Consider the following 20,000-nt stretch of genomic DNA (forward strand, 5'->3'; position numbering starts at 1 on the left):
CAGTCATACATGGCCGTTCGTGTTGCACGCTCCTATTTACTGAACGTTCTTCAATAGGAATTTCTCATTGTGTCTACATTTACTAATCAACTCGTTGCGCTTATTTAGTGTTGCTGTTTGCGGCTGGCATATGATGTAATATTTTTCAGCTATGCATAAATTACAACGTTTTGTCGCGTTTGTATAATGCGAGGCGTGACAAAGAATTTTCCACGAAATCGTATAATCGGTGTTGCTGTCCCTTAATTGCCAAATGTATTTCCTCAGTTCAGTTGAGTTGCTCTTCGCTCTTGCTTTAAACGATGCCTTATGGTTTGCGTACCTTGCTGTGTAATTTATTGTTTTTCGGAAAGCATTTACGGATAATGTTCAGGGCGCTGAACAGTGGATATGTTTACAAACTCAATTATGTTAGACCAACGGCACCAAAGACAGGGAAACGACAAAGGAAGCGTAACGTAATCTGGTTCAACCCACCCTACAACGAAAACGTGAAAACCAATGTGGGGAGAGAGTTCCTGAACATTATCCGTAAATGCTTTCCGAAAAACAATAAATTACACAAGATCTTTAACAAGAACACAATAAAACTATCCTACAGTTGTATGCCAAACGTAAGAACAATCATCGAAGGAAATAACAAAAGAAAACTGGCAAAAGGCAGCAAAGATAATGTCCAGAAGGAATGCAATTGTCCGAGGAATACCACGTGCCCATTACAAGGAAAATGCCTCTCAAGAGACATCGTGTATCAGGCAACGGTGAAGACCAGCGAAAAGGAAGAAAAGTACGTAGGACTCACAGCAACTGATTTCAAAGCAAGGTACGCAAACCATAAAGCATCGTTTAAAGCAAGAGCGATGAGCAACTCAACTGAACTGAGGAAATACATTTGGCAATTAAAGGGGCTAGGTCACGCAATTTTAGGCAATTTCAGCAGTGATCGAATGGTCATAGAATTAACTAAAATATCAAAATAACTGTGCAAAACTACAGAAGATCTCTAAAAAAACACAGGGAAGCCAAGAAGGGACATGGATGGACAAAACCAGAGAGGATTGAAAAGGATTGAATTTGGGTAAATTTGAAAAACGTCGGCCCACCTTTTTTCAAATTTATGTCCGTCTGTATCAAAATGTCATTTACACAGCTGGAAAATCTTTCTCAGTTGTTATGTGGCCGTGATTTTGCAAATGAAAGACTCTTGCTCTACCAATTTGACGTTTAGAGCTCATAATTAACAAAATTAAACAAAATTACCTAAAATAGCGTGACCTAGCCCCTTTAAGGGACAGCAACACCGATTATACGATTTCGTGGAAAATTCTTTGTCACGCCTCGCATTATACAAACGCGACAAAACGTTGTAATTTATGCATAGCTGAAAAATATTACATCATATGCCAGCCGCAAACAGCAACACTAAATAAGCGCAACGAGTTGATTAGTAAATGTAGACACAATGAGAAATTTCTATTGAAGAACGTTCAGTAAATAGGAGCGTGCAACACGAACGGCCATGTATGACTGAAAAGCGGTAAACTCCAACGAATAAAATCACTCTTGGTTACACACTGATGAGTGCAGGACAAACTAAACGTCCTGTACGAAACAGATCTGTATGAAAACCAGAGGCGAAAGTACGATCGTATCCTAATTATTCATTCATTTATGATTGCCCTACCGTATGGTATAGAGCACTCTTGGTACAGAAAATACAAACCTACTTTGCGTATACATGTATATATATATGCATAAAGTACTGTTTCGGCCTTCTGGGCCTCATCAGTGCAGTAATGAAAGTTCTGGGCCTCATCAGTGCAGCAAAGAAATCCGGGGCGGAGGTTAAGCTTATAAACCCACACCAACTGTCCCACACATGTGGTACATCTAAGCCATGCCAGAGTGCTCAAACTAGCGAGCTTGTGAGCATGTGCAATTGCTAGCGGCAATATATATGAGCTCCCAGTAGAAGGATCCAAGAAGGATACAGTGCTTCAATGTGAATTTGTAGATAAGTGTAAAGCGGTGAACATGAAACAAACTTCTAACTGCTCTGGATTTAATATGGACGTTTCGGCCTTCTTCAGACGTGGAACTCTTCTTATTTACGGGTAAAAAGGTAAAAGGATAAAAAGGCTATATTATCGCTGACAACGGGTCAGTTCCCAACTCTACATAGTGAAATATAAAAAAGAAATTCTGAACAGGCCGTTGCGGTCATATTTGCAAGGTATCATTACGTTGCCAACAAAGTATATGCGAGAGCGAAAGTTTCCCCAACTTTGAAACAAGGTTCTCAAGAAATCGCTTTGCAAAGCCTCATGTTTCCAAGGCAGTGTCGATCATTTCAAACGCTGTGACCGTCGGTTCCCGTCCCCTCCCCCCTCGCTTTCCTCCTCGTGGTTTTCTGTTCTTCAACTTCTTTAGGACATTACATCTGTCGGGATTATGTCCGGTTTAGTTTCACGGAAACAAATTAATGATTATCACTATAGCATTAATATTATTCAGTTCCCGTGGGATCATTGCGCGAGAAACGACTTCCGCAGTCAGTGTGTCCACATTGCCGTGTCAGTGAGGTCGTGCGAGGCAACCGAGATTTGTACGGTCTGTGTTGGCAAGAAGACTGCTTTTTCGCTCTACTGCTACACTCATAAACTGTGAGTATATAGACTGAACGTTCAGGCGCTTTCTCTGCCTTTATAGCTCTGATGCAAGTCTGATATCAGTGGTGCTAAGCAAACAGGAACTTGTAATTGCTAGAGCTTGGTATGAGACACTAAGTCATGACGCCAGAATTCAGTCTTCTTGTCGAATATCAAATCTTCATCACAGACTATCTCAAACATTCATGTTAGTAACCCCACTCCAAATAGTCTTAGATTCGAAAACTGTTTCCAACGCAGGTCTTACCTCAGATTCTAAAAATACAAAAAAGGAAGTTGAGCTACGGCTAGTCGTCATATTGAGAAATGATTGACACCGATTTTAATTGAGTCGTTGTTATAGACCTCGAATACAAACAAATAACATTCCGTAAGAAATAGAACATTGAACTTTTCAGTCCATTTCCTCCAGAAAGAAAGAGGAACGTAGGCTTGATCGTTTTCAAGGAGTTTTTGAAATGAAACGTCGAGGTTCAGTTTTTGCCCAATGCGTTGACGAGACTTAGCAACTTATGCCCTGATTCAGTAACTTATGCTCCCTTCATGCTTGTCGTAACCGCATTTATGATCAGTAATTAATGCTGTATGGATCTCCTGCCAATCATCGATGCTTTCCCGATCAAGATCAAATCTGAACCAAGGAATCAGATTTTTTGACATTCCTACGCTTTGTCTGTCGGACATGGTGACTGTCGTAAGTATCGAGAAAATTACATTGTCCATTGCTGTTGTGTGATTCGTGCGAGATATCTGTAACGTTCTTATTTAAACTTTCATTTCATTCGTTTCAATTTCATTTCATGCAGGCTGGGCTGGCGTTTTCCTAGTATCGCTAAAGTGAGAATATTGTTTCCTCCGTCGGTGTTAACCGAGTCCCTCAGTCGAATGAACAACTCGTCGTTCTGTTGTTTTGAGTTGGCTTACCTTGAAATTTGCGAGCCAGCAAGTCATGCGAGTCTCGCATTTAAATCGAAGCACCCAATTCAAATAGGGCTGATAAACAGTATCTAAGTCTAAGCATCCATTTTAAAACGGTTCGCTTTCAAATAATTGTGTGACTCACATGTCGACTAGCATGGCTCGTCATGTTGCTTCGCATGACCCGAAACCATGGCTCGCACAGCTCGCATGACTTGCATGGCTCGCTGGCTCGCAGATTGTTCTCACTTGCTTCGTCACGCTACAACGTAATAAACGCATTTAAACAAATCCTTCACAAGACCGGAAATGACTAAAGTGGTTGTTCTTTTGCCTGCGTCATTCGAATTCTGCCTTGTCCACAACCTCGGTCATAAATAGTTGTAACACTTCGCTCGAACAGCAAGTGAAGAGAATCAAAGCTATTAATAACGTACCCCTTCTCTTTCTCCCTCCCATCAATGTTGCATTTACCGGTTGGTTTTTGCACTCCAACCCATAAACATCAACATTGAAGGGGCCGGGGAGGGGGTAAATTGCCATACGGTGTTACAACATTTCTGACCGAGACTGCAGCTTTGATTTGGGTTCATGGGTTTTCTCTTCGTATAACTTTGCAACTCTAACCATAAAATTATGCATCGGGAGTGATGTTTCTGCTCCGTCTGAACCAATGTAACCTGTTGGCACGCTGATGAATGGTAAGACAAGCAACTATCACCGAGCTATTGGAAAATGTTCCCAGTTTACCGAGTATTAAAATGAACGACTCAAGTTTTATTTTTGTTTGCTTGTTGGGAATTTCGCAGACGATCGATGATTTTGCATTTTCCCGGTGACAATCCAAAGATTTTTCTCATTTAAGAGGTCCCTCCAATATTTTTCTCCAAAATCTATTTTGGAGAAAAAGATAAAGATATACTAAGGTCTTTCCGTAGTTATTGTTTAGTATTGTTGTTATTATGATAATGATGATGATTATTATTATTATTATTATCATTAAGATGGCATTTATGAGAAAACCGGTAAAACAGGTTGCATTCCTGATTTTTATTCAAACGCCTGTCAATTGTCAATACTACGTGTGACATCGTGCCACAATATTATTCATCTTTGTCCACGCAATGAAATCATGCACGACATTGAAGCTGGAGACGTAAGGTATGATTTCTTTTCTTCTTTTCTGGCTTTCGCATTTGTTTCAGCAACAGTATTCGCGCTCCAAGTTAATGGTGCGTTAATGTTGACGCGAAATTCACGAAAGGCGAGAATAAGTTGATGATTATGAACTGCTTAACTGCATATTGATAAGCCAAATCACAATCGGTTGAGGGGTGATGTTTCACAGAGCTAAAAGGCTAGGATATTTCGTTGGAATACTTCGTATTCTGAAATTAATATAGAAGAAATCCGGAGACAAAAGCAAGTTTTTTCAGTTTTACCGAACACCTCAGAATCAGATGATATTAGGACAAGAAGGTTATCCAAAAAAAATTGAAGTCTTGACACTGGTTGCGCTAAGTTCACTCCAGCAGTGGTAGGGGTCACGGAATCAAATTCCAGTGAGTTCGGAATCGCCAAGCAAAGTCAAAACTACTGTAGCTCCACAACTCGAATAGTTTGAAATACAAGGAAGCCTTGTTTATTTCTTAGCTACTGTATTTAGTTTATCAACGATGAGTCAAAGAAGCTTTGAGGAATTTGTGAATTTGTGTTAAACTATACGATTGAGCAGTCGGTCGGCTGATCATTGATATTACATAATGTCAAGAATGAATAAATATTACGGATTAGTTACACCAACCTTGACTTGCTCTAAAATCGCTTTGCGGCAAGAATGAGTTTGAGTTTCGGTCAAATAAAGGGGTTATTTCATCTTCCTCAGACTGACCGAGTACTTTCACTGTGACCGGCCCATGATAACTTACGATTTGTTCGTTCTTATATGACTAGTTAAGTTTCCCTCTAAATTTGCATCCTTATTCTCGGCGGAAATCTGTTTGCGTATGGTCGCCGGGTTAATAGCCGCTTCAGTTAGTTTGAAGAAGACTGATTTGGGTTATTCATTGCCGGTTTTTTAAACTGTACATATCTTCTTTCATCTGCTTTGACGATTCAATGATTATGTTTCGATTATGTTGACAATACACATGAACATAGTAATACAGATACAAAAGCGCTAACTCTTCGGAAAATGCTCAGCCTTCCGAATATTGTAAAACCAGGCCTATTTTCGAATTGTTTTGATGCAGGATATTTTACAAGGTGGGAAAAGATGAAGAACACAACCATTTAGCGTTACTGTTGAGGCTTCATCACTTGCAATTATCACATGATCTTCGCGAGACAAAAGTTCCGTCCATCGATGATTTGAAATATTTACATAATTAAAAATGTTATGTGGTAAACCAAAAGAAATATTAGCCAAAGGAAATCAAAAATTTTATGAAAGATCGGAGACTGTCGTCACGTTTCGAAACAGTACTTCTGACTGACACATTCCGATGTCAATATCCAATTGCATTTTTATTACACAACTTTCTGGTGGTTCCTGTCAGTTGCTCACAGGGTTTAGTGTAGAAGGAAATTTTGCTTCGTGCTGGTCCGTTTTTGTGCCGGTGTTTTGTCTTTCTTGAGAGCTTATTATTAAAGATGTACCGAGAGACTGTTTCAGTAATTATCTTCGTCTACTCAGATTTGTTGTCCTGACTAGCTCTAACTCATACACCACGTTACTATGACTACGAAGCCCAATACTATGTAATTAGTGTCGCTGGCAGCTTCCAAATGATTTCAGAGCATCAATTTATTACAAGCAAACGGCCTTGGCGGTCAAAAATCCTATGCGGACTGAGTTTCAGTCGATCCCAACCAGATTCCAATTATTTTCTCAGGGTACTCCGGTTTTCCTTCCTCATCAATATCAAAAGCGACTCCTAGCTAATTACATAATGCTGTCGTGCATGTTAGACCTATTGTCTTATACTCTACAACTACGTTGGTGAAAATCTCGAAGAAAACTGAAGCTAACGAAACATTTGCCTACACAACAGATTCTCACATAGAATGTAAGTCGGACTTGTTTTCAAAGGTTTGCCTTCAGTGAAGAAATCGGAAGCTCAAAAATGCAATGCATTAAGAATGCCAGTCAAGACGGGTGGCTAGAAGCAGAGGGCAGTCGCCTTAACACTAAAATATTTTTTCAGTCCACCTTAAAGGGGCTAGGTCACGCTATTTTAGGTAATTTTGTTTAATTTTGTTAATTATGAGCTCTAAACATCAAATTGGCAGAGCAAGAGTCTTTCATTTGCAAAATCACGGCCACATAACAACTGAGAATGATTTTCCAGCTTCGTAAATGACATTTTGATATAGACTGATATAACTTTGAAAAAAGGTGGGCCGACGTTTTTCAAATTTACCCAAATGCAATCCGTTTCAATCCTCTCCAGTTTTGCGCATCCATGTCCCTTCTTGGCTTCCCTGTGTTTTGTTAGAGTTCTTCTATAGTTTTGAACAGTTATTTTGATATTTTAGTTCATTCTATGACCATTCTATCAGTGCTGAAATTGCCTAAAATTGCGTGACCTAGCCCCTTTAATGATGGCATTAAAAATATTCGCTATAAGGCTAAACATGGTAGGGTGAAGCTTTGGAAATAAGCCTCATATCACTGCCCAGCGTAGAAGGTTGATGAGCTGCCATGGGCTTATTCAAAATGTATTCATGGAGTTGGCTTAACAATTTGGGGCTTGTGAAAATTAATGACAAAAATGTAGTGCAGTAAACCACTTCCAGGCTGGCTTCCGATGATATTCCAACGTCTGCAACATTGTCTACTTTCTCAGTCCGGTGTCTCGTTCCTAACTCGCCACACGCATTCCAGCCAAGCCGAAAAAACTCGACTTTTTGAATATGTGTCGTCGTTGAAAACATTGAGAGTGAGTTCGGAATCCGGCTGGGTGGCACGATTATTCTTTTATCTTAGCAATCAACAGCTTTCTTTCAACCATCTCTTTAAATATTTTCGATAAACTGGTTCCAAACAGGAAATCAGGAACGAACCAATCTACAAAATAGTGTATTTAGCTCGGAGACACTAATTGGGGACACTGTTCAGAAATCATATTGCGAGTTTCAATCGAGTGTCGTAAAACCAAAACCGAAGTAATTACTTTGGCCAATCAAAAAGGACCGAGAAAATCCAGTAAACCAATCAAACTTCGAAGTAATTACACGTAGCCGACACAAAGCGCGTGGTTTTCACTTCTGATTGGTTGAAAAAATGGCGCGAGAACTTCGAACCAATCACACTGAGTGAATTAATGCAAAACCAAAGCAATTCGCTAATTACTTTCGAAAACCGCTCTATCAAATCATAGGTTGGAATTGGTTTTTGAGGAAAAACCAAAAAATCGCCCAATTGACAAATTTAATAAAATTTACAACACTTGCTGTATTTTTCCAAAGTGAAGAGTGTTTTTAGTTCGTAGCTTGTCAAAGCTACCGGCGTTTTGGGTTTATTTCCCTTTTCTTGCTTCTTTAGTTGTTTTTGTTTGAACTAAAGAACTTCTCTGGTTTTCTCAAATATCAGGTCTTTTGTTATGCTTGCGGAATAAATCCCTTTTTCGAAGGGATTTATTCTCCTTTTTTCGAACTTCGAAGGAAAGTCGGCTCGTATTCATTGCCGTCTGTAGTGCGGACGGAGATGATAAATGGGTTGATGTATTCAGTATTCATTCAGCTCAACCGCTGGAATAACTTCGACCTTCGTTTTCAAAAGTCGTTTAAGCAATCATACATCCCGTTCAGTGTTTTGAGCGGCATCTCTATTTTCTTGTTTTAAAATAAATTCCTCAACTGAGCAAACAGAAGCAAACCTTTCCTCGGCCATTTTTCAAAGCGCGCGGTTTTTGTGCAAGGGCTTTCGGATGACGTTCCATTCAAGGATACGTTCATTCATCACTAGTGGAATTTCGTCGTTCGCGTTGCTGATTGGACGAACGATATTTCTTCACAGTGAAATTTTGTCGTTCGTGTTCTTGATTGGCTACATTTAGAATCAGTACGAATTTTATTCACTACGATTTTCGTGGATAAATCTCAGTACCTATGAAATAAAACATGATCCGCAAGAGCAGATTTGTGATAACCACCCTTCATCATATGGCCCGTACGGCCCCGTGCGCGCATTCATTGTAAAACTGTTGGGAAAATCCCCGTATGAGGGCCGTACGCATTGGCGCGAGCGGGGCCGGAAAAAACCCTGCTAGCAACACGTACTGCTCCGTGCAATTTCGTCGCCTTTAACCATCCGAGTTATTTACAGCCAGAAAAACAAATGCAAACAACCTATTAGTTAATTTTCTATGCAAATCTTTCTTACTTATTTTGTCCAAACTTCACATTCTGAATGCTCATGAATATTGTAAAGAGCCCATATGATAAAATGTGTATTGACTGAGTTTTGGTCGCGCCGGACAGGAAAATATTTTGGCCCTCGGTAGTGGCGCACGGCCCACGCTGCACTCGGTCCCTACGCCATGAGCCCCGGCCATAGATTTTCCCGTGCGGCCCTCCCACTCAGTAAATAAGTACATATTCTTTTCCTAATTGTTTTATTCTCATTGACCTCTTTTGTCAAATTTCTTTTTTAGCTCATCTAGTCGTCTGGTTATGAGAAGGTAGTACTGAGATAAATTTTGAAAAGCCGTCAACCTTGAGGCTCAAACATGTTCTCATTAAACGAAATCACAAGTGTGTGCCCCAAAGTGGAGACTCTTTCTGACGAAGGCGAATGCGATGGAGATGACACCCGTAGCAATCACTCGGACGGTCAGACAGACAGGATGTCAGAGGAGTTTCCTTTGGACAACAAAACGGCCTTACACAGAAAAGAGATTGAAGACACAACCGCAGAAAATTGCATCACAGTGACGAACGGTAGCATGAATCGTCACGACCACGAATCTGTCACTGAACAACGAGATAAGATTTCCGTTAATCACTCGAGTATTAGTACATCGTCTGCAGAAAATAGGGCTTTGTCTTCGGAAAAGACAGCAGGACAGATATACACGATGGTTCCAGAGGCGTACCAGAGATGTGGCCAGGAAGGAGTGTTTTCTGCCAGGACAATCACGGAAAGCAAGCTTGAAACCCGTAATGATTTTTTCCAAGAGGCTTACGCGAACCAAATAAAATCAAGTAAGATCCCTCAATCTACCAGGGTACCCGAGGGATTTCCCAATAACCAATCGAGCATTTACGGGGCAGTGGCATCTGTCCCTATGGTCTCCAAGAGAAACTTTCCGTCTTACCAAGGGTTCTATGTATATAATGGTACCCACAGGTCGTTGACTCCGTATGAGATGGGAATCCGGCGAAAACCCTGTTGCAACTGCCCCTGTCACATTCCAACATCATCGTATGTCCTTGCGCCCGAGGTGACAGATCAGCGGCCATCAGTTATAATGGTTCCCGCCGACGGGAATGAAGTATTTTCAGATGCGTCATCAAAGGTAATGGTAGTTCATTTAAACATTTAAGCACTTATATTTGACTCAAATTTGAACCATTGGCTACCGAAATCTTTATGCACCTATCAATGTAAACCCCATGGGGGGGGGGGGGGGGGAGTGCGGACAAGGGGTGGGATTTGACTAAGGAGCAAAAATTCTGGTCAATTTCCCAAGGGTGGGGCAGCATACGTTCATCAAAATGTAGTAAGAAATCCCCACTCAGGGGCAAAATACCAATTAAAAGACAAGCTATGCACATACCTTTAATACCTTTAATGACTTAAACTTGGTATGAATCTCGCAAACTTGATTTATCAACCTATCTCCCTTATGAGACAACATGATGTGTCATGTACATTCACTTCAAAGTAGGAACGTTCTAAAAACATTTTTTAATAGACTAGATGGCCTATGAAGTAGCAGATAAACATCGATAAAAAACTCACTTTCTCCGAAACCCACGCCATTCCAAAGTCAATAAAGACGATGCTAGGTAACCACACTTTATCTTGGTCCCAGTCTCTCAGCCGAAAAAAATTAAATGTCCCGACCCCCGAGCAGAGGTACTCGATCAAACCTCCCACGGAGGAGATGGATTTCGCCGTCAAATCCCCACCCCTTGCCCGCACTTCCCCCCCCCCCCCCACGGGGTTTACATTGATAGGTGCATTATTTGCCTTCTTTGCCTCATTAGCACAATGCTATCGTTTTCTAATCAGTCGGCCAACAATAAAATACTGAATATTGAAAGGACGATGCATAATGAGCTATCTCTGAGAATTTGAATATCAGATAATCTTTGGGAAATGATGCTTTGAAAATGCGAAATTTTACCAAGAATGTATGGGCTTTTGCCACCCAAGAATTTATCAGTTTTGATGGCTAATAACTGGCTCGTTGTCAACACTAAAAGGCTTAAAATTGGAGATTTAAAGTGCACCAGTAACCTCAAAATATTTTCTCTAGCAAAAGTTAAATATCAAATATACATTTACCTACGTAGATTTTGTTTTTTAATGTGCCTCGTAAGGTATGTATTAGAGTGCTGGCAGGCCGAGGCAGTGAGAAGCATGGCTTTTATTTTTTAGATGACGTCATAGAGTACTTTGCATTAGAGTTTTGAAAGAACTTTGGAAATGTAAATTAGTTCTTGACGTCATTGAAGGGAACAGACTTATACCTCTCACTAACTCGGCCATGGGACAAAAGAATGCCAGCTTTGTAACTTTCTCGAATCTCCTTAGGACTATTAAAAGTAAAATCTAGAGAAGCAAAGGTAAAATATATCTTAAGACATTTAACTTTTGCAAAAGAAAATACTGAGTAAGTGTATAAAGTTCTTTTACCTTTTGAGGTCAATTTGTAATGCATTCATGTAATGCAAGGCTGATGCCTTCTGTGAACGAACTCGTATGTCAATGAAACAAAATGTAAACAATCGGACGGCAGCAATCTCTTATTTGTAACTAAGAACTTCGTGATTAAATTTTTTGCAACTTTACTGTTTCACATAAATGCAATCAATAGGCCATTTCCGAGTTGCTTTGTCTCGGTTTCGAAGTGAGTCTTGGTGCTCAGCTATTGAAGGGTAAATAAGTTTGATTTGCATTAGAAAGCTCAACTCATTTCCATTTGAATGGTCGTGCTCCAGGACTCGCTTTGAAACTGAGGCACACAGCAACTCGGAAATGGGCTATTAGATGCAGGCAGATTTCAATAAGCGTCACACGAAGTGTCCCCTTGCTCTTTTCCCCAACTTCGACATAAGTCGTGTCGCGAAATACGGACAAATAACGTCACAAAGAGTCACCAAATGCTTCTCAATTGAGGATAAACAGCTGTATTTACCCTGACCTAAACCTTATTGTTGGTCATAGATAGGAAATGCTTAGACTTAAAAGGAAACTTAGTGTTGGATATGAAAATTGAGCTTGCATCTTGTTTATTTTATGGTCATGTTTTAACAGAAGCGGCCTCGCTAACGCTATAGATGGGTTATTTTTTTTGGGTGCGTTCCTTTGGGATGATCCGAAAAAGGATCACTGATCTAAGTTCACTTGGATCACGGTGTATCAAAGGAACCGAAGAATCCTTTCCCACAGTGGATTAATCCGTTCCTTTGATGCACCGTGATCCAAGTGATCTTGGATCAGTGATCCTTTTTCGGATCATCCCAAAGGTATGCACCCTTTAACTCGCGTAAGGCAACTATTTTACCACCATGCCATGCGTTAAAAGGGGTATTTTTGTTTTCAATAACAGGTCGACACAGTGTCTGAGCGACGTAATATGTTGGAACGTACCAATATACCACATGTCCAGCAAAATGGAATTCATATGTATGAAGTGGTAGGTTACTCTTTATTCGTGGATGTTTTTTTATTATTATTTTTGAACATAGGTTGCCACAACGACAAAATGCCTCTGTCTCTCACTTTTAAGTTTTCGGAAGATATATATGAAAGCAATATATTTGAAATGGACATGTGTATTATCGCAGTGTTAATGAAGCAAGTAAAGCGTTCTATTATAATGAGACCTGAAAAAATGGAATGCTGGCTTTAAAAGGGAGATAATCATGCGATCACTTTTCTTACTGCTCAACCACAGAGCACGGAATCAAGCCATCTTGGAGTTGAGGAAAGGCGAGTAAATAGAGCCATATATTTGAGCTTGGAGTCTTCAAGATTTACGGTGCATAATTTTCTCTGTTGCAGGGTGACACAGATTCCTCTGATGATGACGAAGACGGGCGACAAGAAAAGTACTTCCGAGTGAACCTCGATGGAACAACAGCAAGGTTTAAACTGACGAAAGAAGAGTGGGATAGAATCCCAATCAATACCTTCCCAAGTGGTGGCCGATTGCTCAGCGGGGATTGGACTCGAATCTTTCTCAGCAAAGTAAAAGAAAGCAACCCATGGTGCAGTTTGCGCTTCAAAAACAACCACGTGAGATCAGAAAATTCTCGCAAAATCCATTCAGCGGTGTTTTTTAGAGGAGGCGCGGAATGCAAGCGCCCAGAATGCAACGTCAAAGTGCGATTTGTTATCCGCAAAGAGAGGGGAAAACACGTGGAAGTGACGTATGTAGGCAACGTGTGCCACAGTAGCAATCCTGGCGGAAGTGACGCAACAAATGGAAGGAAACGAAGACAAGTGCGCTGCGGACGCACCCTCTCCACCCTACACGGTTAAAGAACGTACATACTCCGAAGAAACGAGTGCTCTGATATTTGAAAAGATCTTCCGACTGCTGTCTCGAGTCTCGAAAAAAGGCGAGAATGTGTGATTGTTTCGATAACGAAGAGTACTTATTACTGGTTGTTTATGTTGAAAACAACTGAATAACATGCGCGTATCAAAGTATGTAGCACTGAGATGAGAATTCGATATTTTTGACTTAATGAAGAAGACGTTTATCGAGGCCTTCCAGAAGAGACCTTAAAAAGTATATTCTTCGTGAATTTGAAAGGTGTCTAAATAGTAAACCAGGATGCGTGTACCACGTTCAGGCACAAAAACCGTTCGCGACGGTGCAAAATGTTGCTCTCGTTGCCTTGAAGAAACGTTTCTGGGGACAACATTGAAAACGGGCAGGGGAGAGGCTCGCCTGATTGGACAATATATATGTGTGCTTACCATAATCCGTATTTCCTATTTGTAAATGTAATAGGACACCTTGCTTATATCCTGGCACCTTTGACTTGGCCTACGGCCCCGTGCAGTTGTCACGGGCAGTTAGAGTCCAATGATGTTTTTATATTGGACAGGCATGGAGTCCTGTTACTTATTATGTCGCTATTATTAAAGTCGGTAAAGTCAACCATTATAGAAACAAGCGGTGCCCTTCACTGCCATTAAACTTTCCAGTACCCTTGCCATTTGATTGGCTGATAGTCACAGTCTATCAATATTTTTTTCAAACTTCATTTTTTAAGAAAAACCTGATAGTTAGAGACTGCAATTAAGAGAAATTAGCCAGTTCGGTTAAAAAAAAAAAATGCATCTGCTAGTATTTTTGATTAAAGAGGCAGATATATAATTAAGATGAGAAATGATCGCCAGCTTTAATTTTACCTGGTATTTTTATATTTAGAGACATAGTACACACAAAATACACTCATTAGATCCACGTTCATAGTTCATTTTTAAAAACTAAGTAATATTGTTTTATATTCAATTAGTGGAATAATGGATAGGGAATTTTGCTGAGGAATATTTGAATATTTTTTTATGACCTAGCTCTTTGGTGGTGGAAATCTGCTTCAAAATTAAGAGAGCTTATTATTGGAACATCGCTATATTTTTGTAGCTTTAGTTATTAGAAAGCGAGACATCTTACTGATTCGACAAAATTATAGTCACTTGTATCAAGCAATTCAATATTTTACTTATTTAAAGTTTGGAAAAGATCTTAAACAGTATACACAGGGTATGAAGCTCTTAACGGTGACTAGAATGCTCAAATGAGCTGAAATTTTTCAAATAAAGAGTTTGGGGCGTTGCTAAATTCTCGCTCAGTAAACCTCATTATGGTTTTATCACTAAAAATAAAGAATTACTGGTAAGTCTGAATTCACTTTCGCTACCCTGGGTCCAATAGTGTGTTTTTGTTTGGATCCGAGTGAACTCTGTGCCATGGAGCGAGAGAAAAAACGTTGAGAAGCCTCCTTTTAAACTAAGAGTCGAATAAACTTTTTGATATTGTGTGTCACGACACTAGTGTGTTTCTTCTGGTTTCTCGTGAATGATCGTCTTACGACACTTATACTGTCGATGCTTACGTATTTCAGTCACAATTTTCGTAGTTCTGGTCGGATTCCACCGTTGAAATCCAAGCGTTGTGGAGACCAGTTTGTTATTTATTTATTCGTTCATTTGTTTGAGCAGATTGAAGTTTTGGCAGCTATTCAGCTGACGTGGACCTGCTATACCCACCTACCCATACACTCACAGAGGATAGCCACAACACTTTGAATCTGATTGTGTGGGGTCTTTCGGTTATGACTTCGTCTATGTTTGTTGGAGATAATTGTAATCGCTGTGGAAAATAAGTCATAGCCTTCAAGGTTCTGAAGCCGATATTATATTGCAAAAAATATTCATATGAAACTCCTCTGGTCTCAAAGTAACAGCCATCAAAAGACCTGGGGAAAAAACCGACAAACGTTGACGACGTACTCACGACGAAAACGCAACACCTACACAGAAACACAAAGTTTCGAAGACTTCATCGAAAATGAACACGAGGTGTAAAATGATCGACTGGATGGACCGTGTAGGGGTTGGGCAAGAACTATTTTTATAGTAAATGGTTTGCATCTGACGTCACGCCAGCCATGTTGATGTACAGAACAACGCAGTCAAGTGTCTTTTAGGAATTTTATTACGCAAAACTTGTGGGGCTATTTTCTATTTTTTTGTACACAAACAAACATGCCATTGTCTCATCGCGTGGATGAAAACCAAGAATATCAAGGTTTTCTACATCCCTCAATGCGTCTTGGCGCTGACCAAAAGATGCTTGGGCTCTGGGAACGAGATTGGCAGTACCCGAGACGTTGATGTTCAAGGCAGCGTTGTTTGTTGCAGATGCAGCGTTGGGGAGTTGTTGGCCAACAATGTCGCAATGTTGGGAGTAATTTACTTGCCTCTAATTCGGCAATTCGATTCAGTGCATGTAAACCAGGCCGTACTTGTGGATTCCACTGTCTTCTTTTTTTCAGAACAGAACACTGTAGTCAGTGCGTTGTGAATCTGACCTGTGAGTCTGCACTAACTTGTTTGCGAACACATGCATAGAAATCCCTGCACTAGAAGAGTTGTTGGTACAGCTTGTTTGCCCTAAGCTACCGGCCGCAAAAGTCTTACCAGCTCGCTTCGCACTTATCATACGAATGAAAGGTGCAAGCTTTTAGTTCTCCCACGCTCAATGAGTGAACCACATGACCAAAATCGCAGCCCCTTGGAATGAGAAATTTCAAAGCGCGCAGAGATGAACAGTCTTAATGTAACAGGATTTGGGTTTAAAAAAAACCGTAAGATGGAATTAATAATAATCTCCTTACGCGCTGTCACTTGGTGGATTGTGAATCAATGATCATATTCATTTCGAACCAGAATCGCATCAAGATCTTTCTCCTGTAGGTTCTATGATGTTTCCAGCGAATGTCACATTCTGTTACAAGAAAAGAACGATGCTTAAAACAGCGGTTGTCAAAAAAGTTAGTTTATTTATTGACGTTCAACATAAACACCTCAATTCAACGACAATCATTTGCTAGGATCACTCAGGAAAATGAAGTCAAGATGACTTCAAAATGTCGTCTTTTATCGCTAATCTTCGCTGCCAAATGCTATTTCCCATCCATCACTGCAAAATGTGCAATTCCCAAATATTAGACACAAGTTTGGCTTCGCGTTTACGCGGCAAATGGCAAACGCAAGACTAAAATTTACGTTTCACCAAAAATCTAAGCAATTTGTTTGATATGCATCATTTCGTGACTGTTAGCTCCAGGTATCGAGTTAGAGAATTTTCATGTTTCATTTTATGACAAGCAGCAGGCACATCAGGGAGCATATTTCGGGAAAATCCCAGACAGATTATCGGGGATGTTTACGATTTATGGTTTTCATTAGTCGGGAAAATCTGGCACGGTCGGAAAACTGCGAAATTCCCGCTCGTCCGGGATTTTCCGGCATATGAAAACTAGGCTTTAGTCACGCGACGTTTTCTTGAAACACGCGGCAACCGAAAGAGACTTGTTTTCAGTCCTTTGTAACTTGTCTTCACACAACAACATTTATAATGCTAAGTTTCTTTTCTTTTCTCCATTAGAGATGACAAGTTTTAAAATGTGGGAGACGCTATTGTCCTTGCAGGCGAAATATTCATATAACCGTTTGCGTCTCAAAAACGTCGCGCTGAAAACATCAACACGTGGAATAAATTACAAGCTGCTTGGAAACGGGTGAAAGGACAACTGAAAAATCAATTTTTTAGGCAGGATTCGAACCCCATGACCTCCGCAACACCGCGGTCGGACGCGCTACTAGAACCCATCGGAGAGCCATTGTAGGTCGTTTATCTAGGTCCTAAATTTTCAGTTGTAGTTTTGTAGCTCAACGGGTAGAGCATCCCGACCTGTGTTACGGAGGTGGTATGTTCGAATCCTGCCTTGGAATCTGATTTTTCAATTGTCCCTTCGCGCGTTGCCAAGCAACTTGTATTGTATCCTTCCCACGGAAGCGTCACAACTTTCCACAATTTCATGTACGTGAAAATAATATGTACTTATTGACTGAGTGGGAGGGCCGGACGGGAAAATATTTGGACCGAGACCGAGGCCCGAGGTCATGGCGTACGCATCGCACGGAGCAGTGTGTGTTCCTAGCAGGGTCGTACGGCTTTTTCCGGCCCTGCTCGCGCTTACGCGTACGGCCCTCATACGGGCATTTTCCCAATAGTTTCACGACGAAAGAGCGCGCGGGGCCGTACGGGCCATATAATAAATTCCTCTTGTTTTCTCCTTACTGAATCGCGGATCATACCAGTTTATTTTTTTGTGATATAATAACGCGGATTTGTATTTTAGGACGAAGTTGTAGTTTCCGTCGGCGTTGCATCTTAGGGTCTTGAATAAGGCAAATTACAATGTTCATTGTCACTTCATCGATCGTAGTTCATATGCCAACAAGAGGTTGTTTGGTTGACGAAACAAGGGGCTATTTTCGTTCGAGTTGTTAGAAAATTGGAACTTAAAAAGAAATGTTTTTAACTGAGAGCGAGCATCACTGAAGAAAAACGTCACAGGTAGCTAATTTCTTCACATTTCAAACGAAAAACTGAATTTTCAGTACGCTACATGACATTTAACGTAACGGCAACTAAACCAGGTTCAAGTGTACGATTCGGAAAATCACTGAAAATAGGCCATTTCCGAGTTCATGTCTGCCTCCTCTTCAAAGCGAGTCTAAGTGCGAAGTTTTTGTTATGAAAATTAGTTTTCATTCATATGTAAAGTAGAACTAATTACCATTACAAATACTTCGCGCTTAGACTCGTTATGAAGAGGAGGTAGACATGAACTCGGAAATGGCCTATTGACTAACCAGTTGAATACCTTGATCATTTAAACCTGGTTTTCACCAGCGACCCAAGCACAAGAGCGCTTATTTCACAGTGAAAACGGACCTGATGCAAACATAAGCACACGCGTAAGGATCTAAATTCTCCTTTTCCTTATGATTGTGCTTATTCTTTCGTTCGCTTGCGTTGCGCGAAAACGGGACATAACGCAAGCACAACGCAAGCACAACGCAAGCACAACGCAAGCTGTGATGTTCGACCAATGAAAAAGACCCGTTCCAGATTCCACTGGCAGAGCTGCGTTGTAAGAGAGAACATGGAACTAGTGAATCTTTGTCTCTGCGTCGTGTGCTTGTGCTTGCGTTAAGGTTACTTTTCACTTGATACGAATCTCTTGTTCTTGCGTTTATTTTTCGTCTCTAGGGAAAACCACACTTTAAGGAAAAATATTACAAAAATAGCTCAAAACGCAAATCCCCAAAGGCTAGACTTAAAATGTTAAGTTCAAAAGGAATATTTTATACCAAACCAGCTGACTCGGAAGCCGGGAAGGATTTGCAATAGCATCAAATGTTCGTTTCCTCTTATATGTTAGAAGGCTTGCGCGCGCAGCCACCTTGTCTTCGTTTCCTTCCATTTGTTGCGTCACTTCCGCCAGGATTGCTACTGTGGCACACGTTGCCTACATACGTCACTTCCACATGTTTTCCCCTCTCTTTACGGATAACAAATCGCACTTTGACGTTGCATTCTGGGCGCTTGCATTCCGCGCCTCCTCTAAAAAACACCGCTGAATGGATTTTGCGAGAGTTTTCTGACCTCACGTGATTGTTCTTGAAGCGCAAACTGCACCATGGGTTGCTTTCTTTTACTTTGCTAAGAAAGATTCGAGTCCAATCCCCGCTGAGCAATCGGCCACCACTTGGGAAGGTATTGATTGGGATTCTTTCCCAGTCTTCCTTCGTCAGTTTAAACCTTGCTGTTGTTCCATCGAGGTTCACTCGGAAGTACTTCTCTTGTTTCTCGTTTTCGTCATCATCGGATGAATCTGATTGGGCCTACAAAATAAAATAACGGCAATTGGAGTTGGTGATTATTTTTTGTCGAAACTGCACATATTATTTCCTTATCGTAAAGAAATATTGGTAGGAGGTTGCAAATAGTTCACGATTAAGGCGCTAGCGCAGAGGTCAACCTCGTATAAATCTATGCTTTTCACTGAAAGAGAGCACTAAAATGTCTTCCAAAATCATTAATAATTCATGAGATCAAAACATCGGTAAAACGTCACGTGCAAAGACTCCCCATTAGAATTCTTTATCTAAAGAATAGTAGTGAAGCCCGGCCGGCTTGTTTTACAAGCTTGTATGCGAATATCTTACCGTCACATTTTGAATCCTTGCTCGGACTCCCGAGGGATGTTTTTGAATTCATTCAAAAGCAGCACTGATGCTCCTTTTTTAAACAGTACGTAAACATTTCTGAGCCCAGATCCACGAAAGAGTTGACAGATTCATTTCCGAGATTTCCAGCGCTCGGTTAGTAGGTCCGTAAACATTATACCTTAGTAGATTTGTAGATTCTTGCTTTCCAAAACGCCACGTTTCCTCGATTCTCATATCATTAAATATAATTTAAGTCTTCAGAAACTGCCTATGCATTTTTTTAATTACCACTACTTCCGCGTAGTCCATATCCCTTGTTAGGCTGGCCTTTTCTGCGTGAAGCCTTTGAGCCACTGATTCGATCTGGTTTTTAAAACACGAAAAAAAAAATCGTTAAGACGGTTTTGTCATTA

General features: G+C 40.6%; 2 protein-coding genes across 7 annotated transcripts in view; one reads left to right on the forward strand and one right to left on the reverse strand.

Annotated features, from left to right (window-relative positions):
- Positions 1-2,410: 2,410 nt before the first annotated feature.
- On the forward strand, positions 2,411-14,829 carry LOC137993184 (uncharacterized). Of its 3 annotated transcripts, none has more exons than XM_068838885.1 (4): positions 2,411-2,663; positions 9,245-10,108; positions 12,371-12,457; positions 12,826-14,829. In XM_068838885.1, exons 2-4 carry the CDS (start codon positions 9,320-9,322, stop codon positions 13,303-13,305), a joined length of 1,356 nt encoding a protein of 451 aa, XP_068694986.1. In that variant the 5' UTR covers positions 2,411-2,663; positions 9,245-9,319; the 3' UTR covers positions 13,306-14,829. The 3 variants fall into 3 exon arrangements, with proteins under 3 accessions (XP_068694986.1, XP_068694987.1, XP_068694985.1); XM_068838886.1 differs by lacking the exon at positions 2,411-2,663 and adding an exon at positions 3,066-3,363; XM_068838884.1 differs by lacking the exon at positions 2,411-2,663 and adding an exon at positions 4,658-4,748.
- Positions 14,830-16,334: 1,505 nt separating this feature from the next.
- Positions 16,335-20,000, reverse strand: part of LOC137993186 (uncharacterized) — a 12,069-nt gene continuing 8,403 nt past the window's right edge. For all 4 annotated transcript variants that reach the window (XM_068838889.1, XM_068838891.1, XM_068838887.1 and 1 more), the window contains 2 exons: positions 19,876-19,950; positions 16,335-19,260 (listed from right to left, as the gene is read on the reverse strand). In XM_068838889.1, coding sequence (XP_068694990.1) covers positions 18,787-19,260; positions 19,876-19,950 — 549 coding nt within the window. In that variant the 3' untranslated portion in view covers positions 16,335-18,786. The remainder of the gene's footprint in view (positions 19,261-19,875; positions 19,951-20,000) is intronic.

The sequence above is a fragment of the Montipora foliosa genome, chromosome 2 (genome assembly GCF_036669935.1).
Source record: "Montipora foliosa isolate CH-2021 chromosome 2, ASM3666993v2, whole genome shotgun sequence".
Classification (NCBI taxonomy): Eukaryota; Metazoa; Cnidaria; class Anthozoa; order Scleractinia; family Acroporidae; genus Montipora; species Montipora foliosa.

Coding starts and splice junctions, on each gene's coding strand:
- LOC137993184 (XM_068838885.1), top strand. CDS start 9,320: ATGTTCTCATTAAACGAAATCACAAGTGTGTGCCCCAAAGTGGAGACT. Junction 10,109..12,370: donor TTTCAGATGCGTCATCAAAG/GTAATGGTAGTT, acceptor TTTCAATAACAG/GTCGACACAGTGTCTGAGCG. Junction 12,458..12,825: donor GAATTCATATGTATGAAGTG/GTAGGTTACTCT, acceptor TCTCTGTTGCAG/GGTGACACAGATTCCTCTGA.